General features: G+C 41.2%; 2 protein-coding genes across 7 annotated transcripts; one reads left to right on the forward strand and one right to left on the reverse strand.

Annotated features, from left to right (window-relative positions):
• Positions 1-141: 141 nt before the first annotated feature.
• Positions 142-5,455, reverse strand: LOC136449647 (putative disease resistance protein RGA3). 5 transcript variants are annotated; one of them, XM_066449764.1, is made up of 8 exons: positions 5,322-5,455; positions 4,425-4,514; positions 4,185-4,272; positions 3,994-4,079; positions 1,634-3,794; positions 766-1,558; positions 454-655; positions 142-338 (listed from the first exon to the last, which is right to left on the reverse strand). In XM_066449764.1, exons 5-6 carry the CDS (start codon positions 3,237-3,239, stop codon positions 777-779), a joined length of 2,388 nt encoding a protein of 795 aa, XP_066305861.1. In that variant the 5' UTR covers positions 3,240-3,794; positions 3,994-4,079; positions 4,185-4,272; positions 4,425-4,514; positions 5,322-5,455; the 3' UTR covers positions 142-338; positions 454-655; positions 766-776. The 5 variants fall into 5 exon arrangements, with proteins under 5 accessions (XP_066305861.1, XP_066305859.1, XP_066305857.1 ...); XM_066449762.1 differs by having other exon boundaries at positions 766-3,794; positions 3,994-4,076; XM_066449760.1 differs by having other exon boundaries at positions 766-3,794.
• A 3,825-nt stretch (positions 5,456-9,280) lies between these two features.
• LOC136449646 (disease resistance protein Pik-2-like) lies at positions 9,281-15,859 on the forward strand. Of its 2 annotated transcripts, XM_066449758.1 has the most exons (4): positions 9,281-9,422; positions 10,341-11,483; positions 11,687-11,752; positions 13,458-15,859. In XM_066449758.1, exons 2-4 carry the CDS (start codon positions 10,507-10,509, stop codon positions 15,562-15,564), a joined length of 3,150 nt encoding a protein of 1,049 aa, XP_066305855.1. In that variant the 5' UTR covers positions 9,281-9,422; positions 10,341-10,506; the 3' UTR covers positions 15,565-15,859. The 2 variants fall into 2 exon arrangements, with proteins under 2 accessions (XP_066305855.1, XP_066305856.1); XM_066449759.1 differs by lacking the exon at positions 11,687-11,752.
• The last annotated feature ends 969 nt before the right edge of the window (positions 15,860-16,828 follow it).

Here is a 16,828-nt window from a genome sequence, read left to right on the forward strand (position 1 = left end):
CCAAGTTAATTTTAGGTGCTCAGAATTTCCTCTGGCTTGCAATAAATAGCGCATAATTGAATGTGAAGAACAGAAGTACTCTCCAGCAGAAATTTTACCAAGGAAAATTACAAAGCGTTCTTGCATTACTTTAGGAGTTGTGTCATCTCTGTGCATGTACCTTACATCAGTAGAGACGGGCTCAAAATGAAACTCTGTAGCTTGTGAGACACCTTGCAATATAATCTGACCAAGTCAATGATAAGCCATGATAGCTCATCAAATAGCAGTGAGCAGATGATCCATTCTTCTGCGCACCTCCATACCAAAGTGAGTCATCACGTATGGGCCTGCCCTACCTGAAATCCGAATTCAAGTTAGCACACTCACATGTACATAAGTTGCACATTTTTCAGGCGGTGAGCAGGTCATTGTCTTAGGATAAAGAAAGGAAGAAGTAAATTACAGGAATACCTTTAAGCATGCTTTGCTCACTGGCAACCAGTTGACGATGTTGAAATGTGTGCTTCACAACAATGGTGCTGGCAACATGTAGTGAGCATGTCCCTTGATGAATGTATGTGTAGTACGAATTTTGTAAACAACAGGTAAGACTGTACGCAAGCGCAGAAGCCCAGGGCATACTGTACAAGCAAAACTACAAGGGAGCATGCACCTGAAACATTTGCAAAGAATCAAAAGGAATCAGTAAATAAGTTCTCCTGTGAATTTACCCAAGGGAAAGGGAGCTCATGGCTGGAGATAACTATAGGCTAACAAACTCACCAGATGAAGGGCTAGCAGGCAGGTCCCTCATCGAACCCAAACTGTAGATGAGGGATGTGGCTGGTGAGATGCGAGTCCTCCCCAGTTCCTCTCTTGCAGCGCCTCTCCAGTTCAGGGCAGCCGGTGATCTTCAATTTCTGCAGAGCAGGGAGGCCTTGTATCCACTCTGGCAAAGACGTGAGGCCCTGGCAGTGTGAGATCTCAAGCTCCTCAAGGGTGGTGAGGCGGCACATCGACTTGGGAAGGAAAGTGAGGCCCTGCAAACTGGCAATGCCAAATTTGCATAGAGAGCAGAGTTCCCCCAGGCTTTCAGGCAATTGGTGAAGTTCATCGCAGCGTTCTATTCGGAGCTCCTGAAGGGAAGCCAAGTGACCAATTATTTGAAGGTCCCTCAGGCTATGGCAGCTCCGGATGGTCATCTTTTGCAGCAAACGGAGTTCCCCTAGCCACTCAGGCAGCATGCAGATAGCAGAGCAGAAGTTAATAAAAAGAGACCGGAGGGATGTGAGGCTCCTCATGCTGTCTGGCAGCTCAGTTAGGCCACCACACTGGTAAATCTTCAAGGACTCAAGTGCTGTCATGCGTTGTAATAGCTCCCATTCATGTTTAGATCCTGATCCAGGTGCTGCTGTTGGTGACGATGAGGAAGCTGCCATACCCCATAGCTCAAGCTTGTTCAATTGGCTAAAACTGCAAGAGGGTGGGAGACTGGAGGATGAAGAGGGCCCTTCGCCTTGGCCCTGTCCTGGCAATAGTAGCAGTTGATCATTGCTCCTCTTCAACACCAAATGCTCTAGCGAAGACAGGAAGCATGAGTTCAGCATCAATTTAGGACATTCCTCAATATGTAGATCTGAGAGGTATTTACCAATTTTTATTCTTCCCCCATCCCCATCAGGCAAAGTCTCGTCTGCCATCCGTACCTCTCCCAAACTACGTAGTCCCTCCATTCTTAGCTTCACCAGTGAAGGAAATGGGCCTCCGCTTATGCTTCTAAGCAAAGGCATCCATTGCAGCTTAAGCTCCTCCAAGCAAGGCAACTCCATGAGACCTTCCAGATTGTTCAAGTTTTGGAAGCCATATAGCGTCATCACAGTCAATAATGGAAACTGAGGACGCCCCTGTACTCCGCCACCAACTTGATTCAGCATCCACCGTGTGCATCGCACACCTGCATACTCACTAATGTAAAGCTCTTTTATCTCTGGTGGTGGTTGCAGAGCATCAAATATAGCTTCTACGTTCCTCTCCTTGCCTGCGTCATTTCTCCCCCAATGTAGCTGTAACCTCTGCAAGTTTGTCTTCTCTTTCAAGCATGCGTTGTGTGCATCATCCAGGTTCATCACACTCACACATGCAATGCCTCTGATACTTAGGTCCCCAGTGATCATCCTAATATTCCCAAGCTCTGTTATTCTCGCAGATTTTTCACCCTCTGCCACAACAAATGTACTCAGAATTTGTATTTGGTTAAGCTTCCCAATGCCTGTTGGCATTATTCTCAACTTATTACATCCTTTTAGGTTCAATACTTCAAGTTTCTCCAGGTTCTCAATACCTTCGGGCAACTCTACTAGCTCACGACACCACTGAAGGTCCAAACACTCTAGATTTTTTAGTAATATGATACTTGGTGGTAGCCTCTTAATTTTTGTATGACTTATTCTCAGTACTATTAACCTTTTATTTGTACCAGTAAATTCTGGCAACACTTCAAATTCAATGCAACCACTAAGGTCCATGTTTGAAATCATGTGGCAACTGCTAACAGAACCTGGTAAACTCTTAAGCCGTTTACAACATGAAAGGTTGAGCGTTCTTAACTTCTTGAGGTTACCAATGGATTTAGGCAAATTGAGAATATCACCATTTGTTAATTGAAGAGCTTCAAGGCTCCAAATATCTGAGATAGCTTCAGGGAGCATTTCACATTTTAAACCAGAAATCTCAAGATACTTCAGATTTTTTGCCTGAAATATGGTTGTGGGTACTGATTCTGCATATTTCACAGTGATACTACGCAAGTGCTTTGCATTTTGCAAAGCCCTTCCAAACTTGAAATAATCACCATCTGCAACATACACTGCGCGCTCTTCTTTAAAAAGATTCTCAGACAGAAGATTTCGTGGTTGTTCAGTTATAGAAAAGTATCTGTAGCTCTTGGTGGAACTGGTTGCTACCTTTGGCACAAGAGGTAAAATTTCCTCATCCATGATGGCCAGGGCAAGATCATGAATCAGATCATGCATGGTGTATGTCACTCTTCCATATCCTTCATACACTTCTTGTAGAAAAGACATTTGCAGAAGAGAATCAAAGCACCTCTGCCCAATATGCTCCAAGTATTCAACACCGTTCTCTGGAGTGATCATATCATGAGCAATCCATAGGTCAATCAATTTTTCTTTATCAATTTTGTAACCTTTAGGAAACACTGAACATATTGCGAAACACTGCTTCAAATGAAAAGACATATTGAAATAGCTCAAAATCAAACTTTCCAATACAATATGTCTTCTGTCCTCAGCATCGAAATAGTCACCATCTCTTCTGGCATGCCACTCTTCTATCTGTAACTATTTGTTATTACACTGAAGTCGGCTCTTTGCCTCACAATTGCAGAAAATTTATTCTTGATTGCCTTCACCTTGTTTTGAAATATCAATGATTTTGGTATTGTGCACATATATTTGGACATAATACCAGACGCGTCATGTTTCTGAACCTTAAGTTGGAGCTCATCAACAAAACTATCAGCAGCATAAGCAACATCTTTCAACTTTGTAAGCCAACTCCCCGGAGCTTTATCTCCAACAGTTTCCAGCCAATTGTTGGCCTCCTCAACAAGATAATGAAGCTCCTGGAGATCCCTCGTTGCACCCACTATAGAGCTGTATTGACTATTTAGCAGCGGAGCTAACTTGTTCCCCACAAACTTCAATATTCCTGACACTACGGCAGCTTCCATGAGGCCCATTTTTTTTAGAGCTTATGTATCACCAGCCCCTAAAAACTGATTTGAAAATAACCTGTTACAACAAAAATAAAAATAAAAATGAGCAAGTGCTAAAATATGGATATTGTGTCACAGGTTGCAAATGGCTGAGTCCTGTAGTGTTGTCGCCCGTGATTATTTCATCCTTATTTTGCTGATCTCAAGTATGAATAATGCAGACCAAGATCTGACAAGGGTGCATGAAACAGAGGTCGATGATATTGATATCTGACCTGGGAAAATGGGTATGCAGGTGTTCCCGTTTGGCTTTTGTATTTTGCACTGCGTCTTTGCAAACAAAATCTCTGTAGCAACCCTGCTGATAAAAATCACCAGGAACCAATATAAGCAACATATATGGGAGGTACTAAAGTACATGGAGGAATTAACGCACTAATTAATAATAACGAGAGGGTTAGTATACCACAGCCTCTAGCACAGAATAATTAATAGTGATCTTGTATGCAATTATAATCCATGACTTATGAACATTCAGGTCGGAGGCACAGAACCTGAAAAAAGGGGCAAAAATAAAGGTCACTATGGAAGGACTTATCTGCCAAAGCCAAAACTGTTGATGTCGGAGAAGAAATGGACTAAGTACCAGGAAAAGAAACGAAACAGATGCCTTTTAGATTGTCCTCAGTCGAAAAGAGTAAAATACCTGGAGCTCAGATCTGTTCTTTTGAGTGTGCCATCTTCATTCTCCAAACGAGTTCCTCCTTTTCTCCTATGCAAATCAGAGGCCTGGGGTCTGCATAAGGCAGGGGAAACTTATTTTGAGCCTAGATCTAGTTTAGCCTATATGGTCAACCAGGGAACTGTGCCCTTCTGGAGTTAGGATGACCACGATGGGGAGCACCAAGGAGGCAAAGACTCTTATCCGGAATCTGTGAAGATGTAGCAATGCAAAGCACCACTATCCTACCACTGAAATTTTATACACTGATGGATATACATACTGAATTATTATTGTGATTCATAAATCATCTGCGTTACTCTGTTAATGGAAATGGGGAAAGCCTCGATTCAAAAAAAAAATCATCTGCATCACTGAATCTATCAATGGAGTATGTGGTACTCTCCCACAATCTCATCACGGAAATTTTAGTCCGTAGATATTCCCATATCCTGTCCAGATCACAGAACCAGCCCAAAAGTAGCAAGCACTGACTCTCCTACATACTGCTAATATTTGAGTCACTCACAGCCACAGCCCACAGGTAGCAAAAACCAACATTCTGAACTAGAAAAAGGCATAGGCGAATAGTATGGGCTTCCTTTCAGTAGTCTTCTTGTCGTTGTTATACCAATAATATAGAGATTGCTACTAATTAGTTCATGACTAATCAAATTAGATCTACTCCAACATAGTATACATATTTTACGATTCACTGAGCTAGTTGGTTCGATGAAATCAGGATGGACCGTGGAATGAAAAAAAAAACAAGCTCAAGAAAATAACATTTTTCAGCGAGTCAGACTCACAGCAAGCGAAACAATAAGCAGCCAGATCGGCACAAGACGAGAGAAGAGAGCGGATGACGAGCAAGGGACGCACCCGTGCAACGAAAGATCCAGATCCACGCATCTGATGGTAGTCGCCGGCGCCGGAGTGGGGCAGTACAGTGGAAGGTACGGGGCGATGTAGGTTGCCTAGTCCATTTCAGCTTTCGCTGGTTTTTTGGTTCGACAGGCGTAGACCTTGGAGTCACTCAAGGTAATCGTAAAATTTCATAAACCCCCTCCGAAGTCTCTCCCTCTCCAAAAGCGCATTAAACCCCTCCGAAGTTTTCTTCTCCTTTGAACTTTGAACAGGGGCCATAGGAGTAATTTGTACCGAATACTCACTCCGTCCCGATAGTTCCTGCTGGTTAAATTTTCTTAAATCTCCTGCAATTAAAATGAACAAAGTGTGTATATTTTTTATTGCGATATTTATTTTAGTTCGTCCGTCTGCCCACGTCTGCGATCCCACGATATCTCCTTGATTGAATATTGCATGTCATGTGATATAGGAATCACGGCAAAATAGGAAGTGAAAAATTATTGTGCTATCCATATACACATTCGGCCTGTTCGCTGGTTGGTTTCTGGGCTGGTTTGGGCTTGCTGGTGCTGGTTTATTATGAGAGGAAAACACTGTTGGCTGGCTGATTTGGGCTGGCTGAAAGCAACAAGCGAACAGGCTGATTGCATGTTTGCATGCACCAGCATACATGGCAACGAAAAAAGGAAAGAGAATTAACACAGAAGGAAAGAGAATTAAGACAAAAGTAACCTCTTTGCATTTCTGACAACCTTGCCAAATCTGCCTACATTTAATTACTCCTCATCTTTGCATTTGCAAAAGGGACAACTTTTTCCTCATTTCATTTGGTTTCACGCTCACGTGTTCCATCTGCCTTGGTCTCCTCCCTACTTGTCGCTCCCCTTGCGATCGCGGCATCGCTCCCCTCCCCTCCGTGACTCCCCGCTTGGCCGTGCTGCACGCCTTCGACCACCGTGAGGCGGCGCGGCGTCCACGGTGCTGGAGGGCCAGATCGGGGGCACCGTGGTGCTGGTGAAGGTGGCACAACGTCCCGGTGCTGGAGGCGACGCACGCGTCCTTGCGCGGCATCCCGACGACGTAGGTGGTCAACCAGGGTATGCTCACCCCTTCCCAGCTCTCCCTTCTGTGCGAAAAAACGGACACCTAAGTGGGGAATGTAACGCGGGCAACATGTTCGACAAAATGTGTCTCCATGCTAGCAAATCTTGGTGGTTGTGTCCTCGTAGATGCACCTGCGTCGAGAAGGAGAATGACCTACGTCGAGAATTTTTAGCTCATGTGATTTTTAGCAAGTAGTACTATAAAAGGGTCTCCGGAGATTAATCAGTCTCATGCTGCATGTTCCATCTGATTGCACAATTACCCTCTGGATTTTAGCATGGAATATATACTCAAGGGGAGAATGAGGAAACTGAAAGTCGGTGTGGGATTCAAAATCAAACCTACTATGCTTTTATATAATATATCCATACTGCTTTTTCTCTGCCATTTTTACACTGTAAAAATGCTAATTGTTTCTCCATAATATGGACTGTTTTTGTACATCACTCATGTGATGTTCTTTGAGTTGTATGTAGATTGGACAATTGCTAAAAGAGTCTGATAAATAATCTGGACATCAGAATACCACTTCATCATTGTCAAAATTTATTTCGTTACTGGCTCCTTGGTTAAATCTGCTAAGGTTAGCATTTGTTCAAGTTGACTGTCATGAAGATATTTATAGTTTCCTGATAATCAATTTTTCATGCCTAGCTACGGGTTACAAGAACGCTAAGTCTGTGAACATGCTTTGTTGTTTTGTCAAATCAGCCTTTCTAATTGTCAGTTTTGCTGAAAAATTTATGGTCACCTAATATTAAAAAACAGAAAATATGTAAAATTGACTACTTGTGGAACGTCCTACTTGACCCATCCTCTAACCCTTCTCCATCAGGAATCTGAATGACAAAACATGAGTTTACTCCTGCTTTTATTACTTGGTGTATGCCATCATGGGTATTCATCGATTCTCCAGTTTGGTTGCTGCGATGATTCATATCAATTTTAGATAGCTGCACTGTCAGGTTTAGTGTATGCTATCACGACTATCTATGTATTCTCCAGTTTGGGTGCTATGAAGATTCATCGTATCTGCAACCAGTAATTCAGTGCACTTGGAAATTCTTGTGTTTTTCTTTTCCAATTAGCCATTCACAACTAGACCTGAGATGAAAAGATGCAAAAAATAATTCAGTTATTGTTGGGCTTTTTTTGCTTCATAGTGTCTGTTTCTGTTGATATGCTTAGATTAGGTTCTTATATATAAATTTTGAATGCTTAATTTCAGGAACAACTGAAGGAATGACGCAAGATGCTGATGGGGTTTCGGATGCAGTTCAATAAATAAAAGGAAGACCAAACGTTGTATTAATTTCAGGAACAACCTACGTCTAGATGTTGTTGATATTAGGTAGCGTCAATGGAACTTTTTAGCTTGATGGGATTTCATGAACATCTTTCCATCAACATCACAAGGTGTTACATAATTAGCAATTGATATTAGAACCTAAAAACAATTGATCATTCAGGTAGTCAATAGGATCCTGAATGGGCACGATAGGAGGTGGCGCCCATTCAGGTAGTAAATAGTTTTAGCATGTGTGTCTCTAATGATACTTATTTTGTATCATGAATATTAATATTTTCTAATACAAACTTAGTCAAAGTACATTTTTTTAGACGGAGGGAGTATTTCACTCTTTCTAGCGTCAATGGAACTTTTTATCAACTCTCTCATGGATAAGTTTGATAATACGAATTTATTGGTTAATTTTGTGTTCAGTGAAATCACAATGGAACATATGCAAAATAATGAAGGTCGTGCACCATTTGAAGACTTGACAAACATCATCAATGGAGGTAATTATTTATACTCATGTTCATATATGCATTCACTTGTATTATTTATGGTAATTAAGCAAATATTTATCAACTTATTTTCTAACAGGTAACCATACAACATCAAATTCATAAGCGCAAATAGATGAACGTGCGCAGCGTAAAAGAGAAAGAGAAAATTTAATACAAATTGTTTTTTTCATTAATGTTATCTATTTGAGAAGAAAAAGTGTAGTGGGCAACCCAATTGTGGTTCATGAAAATGTAATAATAAATTAATATTCTTGCAATATATGCCCTTATGTATTTTATTTGAGACCGTACTTTTCTATTATATATAGGTGCTGTAAATGCATCCTGTTCCATCGACAAATTGTCACGTGTCCAAAAGAACGTAAGCGTGAGCTAGATAGAGCACGAAGGGCTGCAATGTCTTCTGAACAAAAGGCGCTTTTAAATAAGAGACGACGTGACTTGTATGCACGGAAAAATGCTACAAGAAAACTGCAAATGACTCCACAAGAGAAGGAGTTGAAACGAAAAGAGAGCCAGAAAAAATACAATAGGATGGTGAGAAAACACCGAGCAAACAATTTGCATCCAGACTCAATAGCCATGGAGAGCCCTCACTTTAACCCTCAGTTTATTTTTCCTTCTTCACCTCAATCGCATGAAGCGCCTTCACACGAGATAGAAATACGCGAATTGAGGGGCACGTCTATTAACGTCGCGCCGACTGTAGTTCAAAATCCAGAAGTCTAGACCCCTGAAGTGGCTGCGACACAGACCATACATAGACAATGAGTGACCACTGGAGAGAGAAATGCCCTTCTATCCTGTCGCAATCAGGCTTAATGCGATTTAAAAAAATATCCACGCTTTGTTCTTTTTAGTTGTAGGAGATTTAAGAAAATTAATCAGCAGGAACTATCGGGACGGAGTGAGTATTCGGTACAAATTACTCCTATGGACCCTGTTCAAAGTTCAAAGGAGAAGAAAACTTTGGAGGGGTTTAATGCGCTTTTGGAGAGGGAGTGACTTCCGAGGGGGTTTATGAAATTTTACGATTACCTTGACTGACTCCAAGGTCTACGCCTGTCGAACCAAAAACCAGCGAAAGCTGAAATGGACTAGGCAACCTACATCGCCCCCGTACCTTCCACTGTACTGCCCCGCTCCGGCGCCGGCGACTACCATCAGATGCCTGGATCTGGATCTTTCGTTGCACGGGTGCGTCCCTTGCTCGTCATCCGCTCTCTTATCTCGTCTTGTGCCGATCTGGCAGCTTATTGTTTCGCTTGCTGTGAGTCTGTGACTCGCTGAAAAATGTTATTTTCTTGAGCTTGATTTTTTTTCATTCCACGGTCCATCCTGATTTCATCGAACCAACTAGCTCAGTGAATCGTAAAATATGTATACTATCGGTCTGTTCGCTGGTTGGTTTCTGGGCTGATTTGGGCTGGCTGGTGCTGGTGTGGTGAGAGAAAAACACTGTTGCCTAGCTGATTTGAGCTGGCTGAAACCAACAAGCGAACGGGCTGTATGTTGGAGTAGATCTAATTTGATTAGTCATGAACTAATTAGTAGTAATCTCTATATTATTGGTATAACAACGACAAGAAGACTACTGAAAGGAAGCCCATACTATTCGCCTATGCCTTTTTCTAGTTCAGAATGTTGGTTTTTGCTACCTGTGGGCTGTGGCTGTGAGTGACTCAAATATTAGCAGTATGTAGGAGAGTCAGTGCTTGCTACTTTTGGGCTGGTTCTGTGATCTGGACAGGATATGGGAATATCTACGGACTAAAATTTCCGTGATGAGATTGTGGGAGAGTACCACATTCTCCATTGATAGATTCAGTGATGCAGATGGTTTTTTTTTTTTTGAATCGAGGCTTTCCCCATTTCCATTAACAGAGTAACGCAGATGATTTATGAATCACAATAATAATTCAGTATGTATATCCATCAGTGTATAAAATTTCAGTGGTAGGATAGTGGTGCTTTGCATTGCTACATCTTCACAGATTCCGGATAAGAGACGATTTGTTGTCTGTAGCAATTTTTCTGGTTATGTTGCTCGATTTGAGTTCATATTGGTCTGGTTATTTGCATGTTTTTTATTCATTCAATGTGTACTGTGACCAGAAAATGGACCTGAAGTCCTGAACTGTCAACTGCTCTGCACTTGATCTGAACGGCCGCTGGTCTCTGCTTGGTCTGAACTACCAGTCGACTTATACTTTCCTGCACTTGCAACAGTGCCATATCTTTGCTCCAGAGAGATATTGTTGTGGTTAAGAACATAGAGAAGATGGAGTTGGTTGTAGGTGCTTCACAAGCCACCATGAAGTCTCTCCTGGGAAAGCTGGGCGGCCTTCTCTCCCAGGAGTATACTTTAATCAGGGGGGTTCGTGGTGACATCCAGTACATCAACGATGAGCTTGCCAGCATGCAGGCATTCCTTCGCGACCTCAGCAACCCAGATGATCAAGACAACCGGACGAAGGATTGGATGAAGCAGATCCGTGACATTGCTTATGATGTTGAAGATTGCATTGATGACTTTGCCCACCGCCTCCCTCATGATTCCATCAGTGATGTCAAATGCACCTTCATAGTCATGAGACTCTACGAACTCAAGACATGGTGGCCGCGCCGTCAAATTGCTACAAATATTTCTGCACTTAAGGTCCGGGCACAACAGATTGCAGAACGACGCAGCAGATATGGAGTTGAAAATCCAATCAAAGGCAACAAAAATAGACCTGGAATCCGATCCACTATGTACAGCGACATTGCTGAGCATCAGGTTGCAGACCATCAGCTCATCAATATTAAGGAGCCTGTGGGGATGAATAACATAAAGGAGCTTCAGGAGTGGGTAACCAAACCTCACCCAGAGCGAACTGTTTTGTCGATTATTGGATTTGGGGGTGTGGGTAAGACCACCATTGCCACAGCATTGTACCGGAGAGTCAGTAATGAATTTGACTGCCGGGCTTTGGTCACTGTGTCTCAGAACTATGACGAAGATGCAGTCCTCAGTAGTATTCTGAATCAAGTCATGCCACAGGACAGAAATCAGGAACAACGTGGCAGTGAGGCAGCAAGCTTCGAAAAGAACCTAGTGATACACATTACAAGCAAACTGAAGCGAGCTGTGTCACTGGACCAAGGTGACAGAAAGCAAGGCAATGATGGGAGTTCTGGTACAAAGCAGATCAAGATAAAAACAACGGGCCGCGATCAACTTGTCAAAGAGCTAAAACAGCACCTGGATGAAAAGAGGTATATATTAAAATTATTTCATTGCTTCTTTGTCAATCCATTATATCCATTCCAAACACAACGACTATTTCCTTCTCAATATGGTTTGGTACTGTTAGATGTGTGTGTTAGGTGTGTATACTCACAGGGGTTTTCTGTATATGTACCTTGTACATCTAGCCCCATTGGCAATGGAATAGATTGAAGTTGCTCACTTCTAACAGGTATTCCGTTCAATCTTGTGATCTGGCCACCAGCTTAATGTCAGCAAGAGGGGATGGATATACATGGTACAATCATTGTCATTCTTTATCTGGACAAGGCAGCCTTGCATGTCTTGTCATTGTTTTCCAAACTAAACCTCTTGAGGAATGCTTGAAAGTGATGACACTTGTGTGCACACGTGGTACGAACATATAATATAAGGACTCCAACTTGCACTCTAGCTCATGGGTCATAACACATTAGCATCACAAATTGAAGCACAATCGCTGCCACTGCACTATGCAACACCCTTCCAGAACATGGCATTCATGGGGGTGGTCTTCCTAATGTTTCCTTTCAGCAGCAGGAGTGCCGACATGGCAGCTCCAAACCTTTTCAGTGTTTAATAAACATACATATATATGATATGGGAAGTTGGGAACCATCTTAAAAATGATGAACAACCTAAGAGAAGCTAAGAAGCTTCATCATTATCTTTTTTTTACTATCCTTGAAAAGGTATCAAGAGAGACTAAAAATTAAACATGGATGTGGTAACTAACTAACTAAAGTACCAAAAATCGGTACCTCCTTGTTATCAATGATCTAGGATTTAAACTTGGGTTGCCTGAATGTAAATCCACACCCCTAAGGCCCTAACCAAGCCAGGATTAGTTCCTTATATTTGGATTTCATAAGCTCAGAAGAAGAAGAACCTCACCTAATAATAAACGGAAAAAGTCTATATAACCCCCCAACTATTCAGGGTGGACTACTTCACCCCCCAAACTATAAAACCGAATTTTCTACCCCCTGAACTTTCCAAAACCGGTCAAATAACCCCCCAGAAGGTTTTGGACAGTTGTTTTGCTACAGTGACGGTGGTTTTGTCTTTTTCTTTTTTATTTATTTGTGCTGAATCTTTGAAAAATCGTAGTAAATCACAGAAAAATCATAAAATGGAAAATCTAATTTTGTTGGACTCCACATGAGTAGATCTACACAGTGAACATATAATATGGTATGCTTTATTACAAAGTTTTTGCTGTAGCTTTATATCTATGTTTTTCTATAATTAATTTAAATAATTCATAGTTGCAGCTTCTATGTTCCAATTGTGGTGAAATTTTTATGGTGGGCTAATTATTGTATGATTGAACTGTAGTAAAAATTTCATACTCATTGGATCATGTATAACTTAATTATAGATTTATTTAGGTTTATTCTTGTTAAATCTGTGTTTTATCTATAACTAAGTTATACATGATCAATGAGTATTAAATTTTTACTATAGTTCAAGCATACAATAATTAGCCCACCATTAAAATTTCACCATAATTAGACCATAGAAGCTGCAACTATGAATTATTCCAATTAATTACAGAAAAGCATAGATCTAAAGCTACAGCAAAAACTTTGTACTAAAGCACACCATATTATATGTTCAATGTGTAGATCTACTCATGTGGAGTCCAACAAAATTAGATTTTCCATTTTATGATTTTTCTGTGATTTACTACGATTTTTCAAAGATTCAGCACAAATAAATAAAAAAGAAAAAGACAAAACCACCGTCACTGTAGCAAAACCACTGTCCAAAACCGTCTGGGGGGTTATTTGACCGGTTTTGGAAAGTTCAGGGGGTAGAAAATCCGGTTTTATAGTTGGGGGGGTGAAGTAGTCCACCCTGAATAGTTGGGGGGGTTATATAGACTTTTTCCAATAATAAACCATGTCTTGGACAGAAGATAACCTTGTATCTCATGCAATTTCTTTTTGTTTTCTTGCTAGGTATCTCCTCCTAATTGATGACATATGGTCTGCAAAAACATGGGAGAGTATCAGAAACTGCTTGCCAGATAATAAGAAACGCAGTAGAATTATAGTGACAACAAGATTTCAAGCTGTTGGTGCCGCATGCTCCCGGCGAGAAAGAATTGATCTTCTGCATAGAATTGATTTTCTCAAAGAGAATGACTCCAAGAGCTTATTTGATCAAAGTGTTTCTGAATCCATAAGCAGCAAACACAGTGAGAAAGTTCAGGAAGACAAACACAGAGTTCAGGATCAAGACAAACACAGCCAGAAAGTTCAGGGTGAAGACAAACACAGCGAGAAAGTTCAGGATCAAGACAAACACAGCGAGAAAGTTCAGGATCAAGACAAGGAGATTTGGAAAATATGCGGGGGGCTGCCGTTGGCCATAGTCACCATTGCTGGCCTTGTTGCCTGCAATCCAAACGGGGGTGAAGTTTGTAGGTCAGTATTTCCAAAGTCAGTAGATCGTCTTACTCTGGATGAGGTCACAAGGATACTCGATTGTTGCTATAATGATTTGCCTGGATATCTCAAAACCTGCTCACTGTACATGAGTGTATTTCCAAAAGGTTGGAAAATTAGCAGGAAGCGTTTGACTAGGCGTTGGATAGCTGAAGGTTTTGTTAGCGAGGGGCAAGGTTTGACAGAGGAGGAAGTTGCAGAAACTTACTTTAATCAGCTCATGAAAAGGAAGATAATACGCCCTTTGAAGCACAGCAGCAATGGAAAGCTAAAAACCTTTCAAGTTCATGACATGGTTCTTGAATATATCGTATCCAAGTCAAGCGAAGAGAATTTTATTACTGTGGTTGGTGGCCACTGGATGATGGCAGCGCCTAGCAATAAAGTCCGTCGGCTTTCTATGCAGGGTAGTGGATCCAAGCCTGGAGATTCAACAAAAGGCATGAACTTGTCTCAAGTGCGATCACTGACGGTTTTTGGGAGTCTGAATCAGCTTCCTTTCCATTCATTCAATAATGGAATAATACAAGTGTTAGATCTTGAGGGATGGAAGGGTTTGAAAGAGAAACATCTGGATGACATATGTAAAATGCTTGTACTGAAGTATTTGAGCCTACGACGAACAGAAATTACCAAAATTCCTTCAAAGATTGGGAAACTCATATACTTAGAAACTCTTGACATAAGAGAGACAAATGTAAGGGAGCTGCCTAAATCTGTAGGCCAGCTAAAATGCATCAGTAACATACTTGGTGGGAACAAAAACCCACGGAAGGGGGTGAGATGGCCTCAGGAAAAAAGTAAGGAAGCAAGAAAAGGTGCATTGCTGCAAGAAAAAAGTAAGGACGCACTGAAATCACTTCGTATACTGTCAGGGATTGAAATTGTTGGGGAATCAACAGCTGTAGAAGGCCTTCATCAGTTGACAGGACTGAGGAAGCTCGTCATTTACAAACTTAGCATACCGAAGGATGGTCAGGCCTTCACAGAATTGCAATCCGCTATTGAGTACCTTGGCAGCTGCAGTCTGCAGACCCTGGCAATCAATGATGAGGGTTCTGATTTTATCAACTCATTGGACTCCATGTCTGCACCTCCAATATACCTCGTTGCCCTTGAGCTGTCCGGCAAGTTGGAAAGACCCCCACAGTGGATCACTAAGCTCCATAGTCTTAATAAGTTATCCCTATCCATGACAGTTCTCCGGACAGATACTCTCGAGCTCCTCCGCTCACTGCCTTCACTGTTTTCTCTCACCTTTTCACTGATTGCAGCAAACCCAGACCAGGACATAGAGGACATTCTTGAGAAGAACAAGACATTGTCTGACGGAGAGGTCTTTGTTACTGCTGGATTCGAGAAACTAAAGCTGCTTCGCTTCTTTGCACCTTTTGTGCCAAAGCTAGTCTTTTCAGACAATGCGATGCCAGAACTCGAGATGATTGAGATGCGGTTTGAAGCCTTCCATGGTATATTTGGCACCGACACCCTAAAAAAACTCCAAGAGGTGCATCTCCGAGTTAATGATCATGCTGATGGAATGACCAGGATCTTTATAGATGATTTGAAGAACAATGAGAGAGTGAGGGTAATCGTTGACTACATCGTCACCGCTTGAAATGGCAGGATATTGCTTCCACCCAGGGCACTTAGCTGTCTTCTGGCACTGCACTGGGATGGACTAGCACTACTATTGGTTGTTTTTCCTTTGTGCTACCGTCATGTTTGATCACAGTTTGTACTGAAGAGAGGATCCTGTAAGAACTATTGCAGTCCTTTTCCTGTTGTATGTTCATGTTTTGGTCTGTCACTCTTGTAATATTACTTTAAAAAACTCGTAATCATGTGGTGTATTGGCATCATGCGTCCCTGCGAGATCTCTTTGTTATGAAAAATTATGTCAAACTGTTCTAAGCCTGTCATGTTACCTACAGATCGTCCTGTTTGCTTGGCTTATAAGCCGTACTTTTTTTAGCCAACGAAAAATATTTTTCTCTTACAGCAAATCAGCCAACAGTACTTTCAGCCATAACTTATCAGCCAAAAGAACGGGGCTCTAGATCAGATCACAGTAAAAGCAGCCTGATCATGAGACCCTTGAACACGTGACGAACAAGAAGCAAACATACATTGGCCTTGTTTGCATGGTAAAACGACGAATAATAAAAACGAAAGATCGGGTATACATATATGTACTTCTTCGGTCCATAAAAAATCACTATAGGACTCGTAAGTATTATAAAAATATATTTATTTTAAAAATACTGGCAATTTTTATATCTTCACATAAATTTATTATAAAAATATATTTAACGATCTATCTAATAATAATACTAATTATATGTTATAAATATAAATATTTAGTTAAAGTTAAACATGTTTAACTTCTCAAGAAGAGAGAATATACCATTTAATCATCTCTTCCTAATTCTTTCTATATACTATTCTGCCGTTCACCATTGCGTGCTCAGCCAGGATTGAAGTTTGACCGACAATTTGGCTTCAAACTAGTGCTACTGCTAGATTAAAAAAAAACTAGTACTACTGCTTTTCATCTCAAATTGGCGCCGTTCACACAAGGGACTGCTCTCCTTTTTTTTTTTTTTTTTTTTTTTTTTGAAAACCTTGTGGAAGGAAACTCTGGCGGGGTCTTTTTTTCAGATGGAGAGGGGTTCTTCTTTGTTGGATGGGAAGAGGGGTTTTCACTTTTATGGGAGGAAATCAAGGACCTTTCTTTCGCATTCAGAACAAAAAAAAAAAGAACCTTTCTTTGGATTGGGGGTTTTTGTGTTAGGATGAAATCTTGAATCCTATTTGGAGGGGAAGAATTCTGTCTTCTAAGAAATGCTGATATCATGCTGGATTGATTTGATTCTTGAAAC

This window comes from Miscanthus floridulus, chromosome 5 (assembly GCF_019320115.1).
Source record: "Miscanthus floridulus cultivar M001 chromosome 5, ASM1932011v1, whole genome shotgun sequence".
Classification (NCBI taxonomy): Eukaryota; Viridiplantae; Streptophyta; class Magnoliopsida; order Poales; family Poaceae; genus Miscanthus; species Miscanthus floridulus.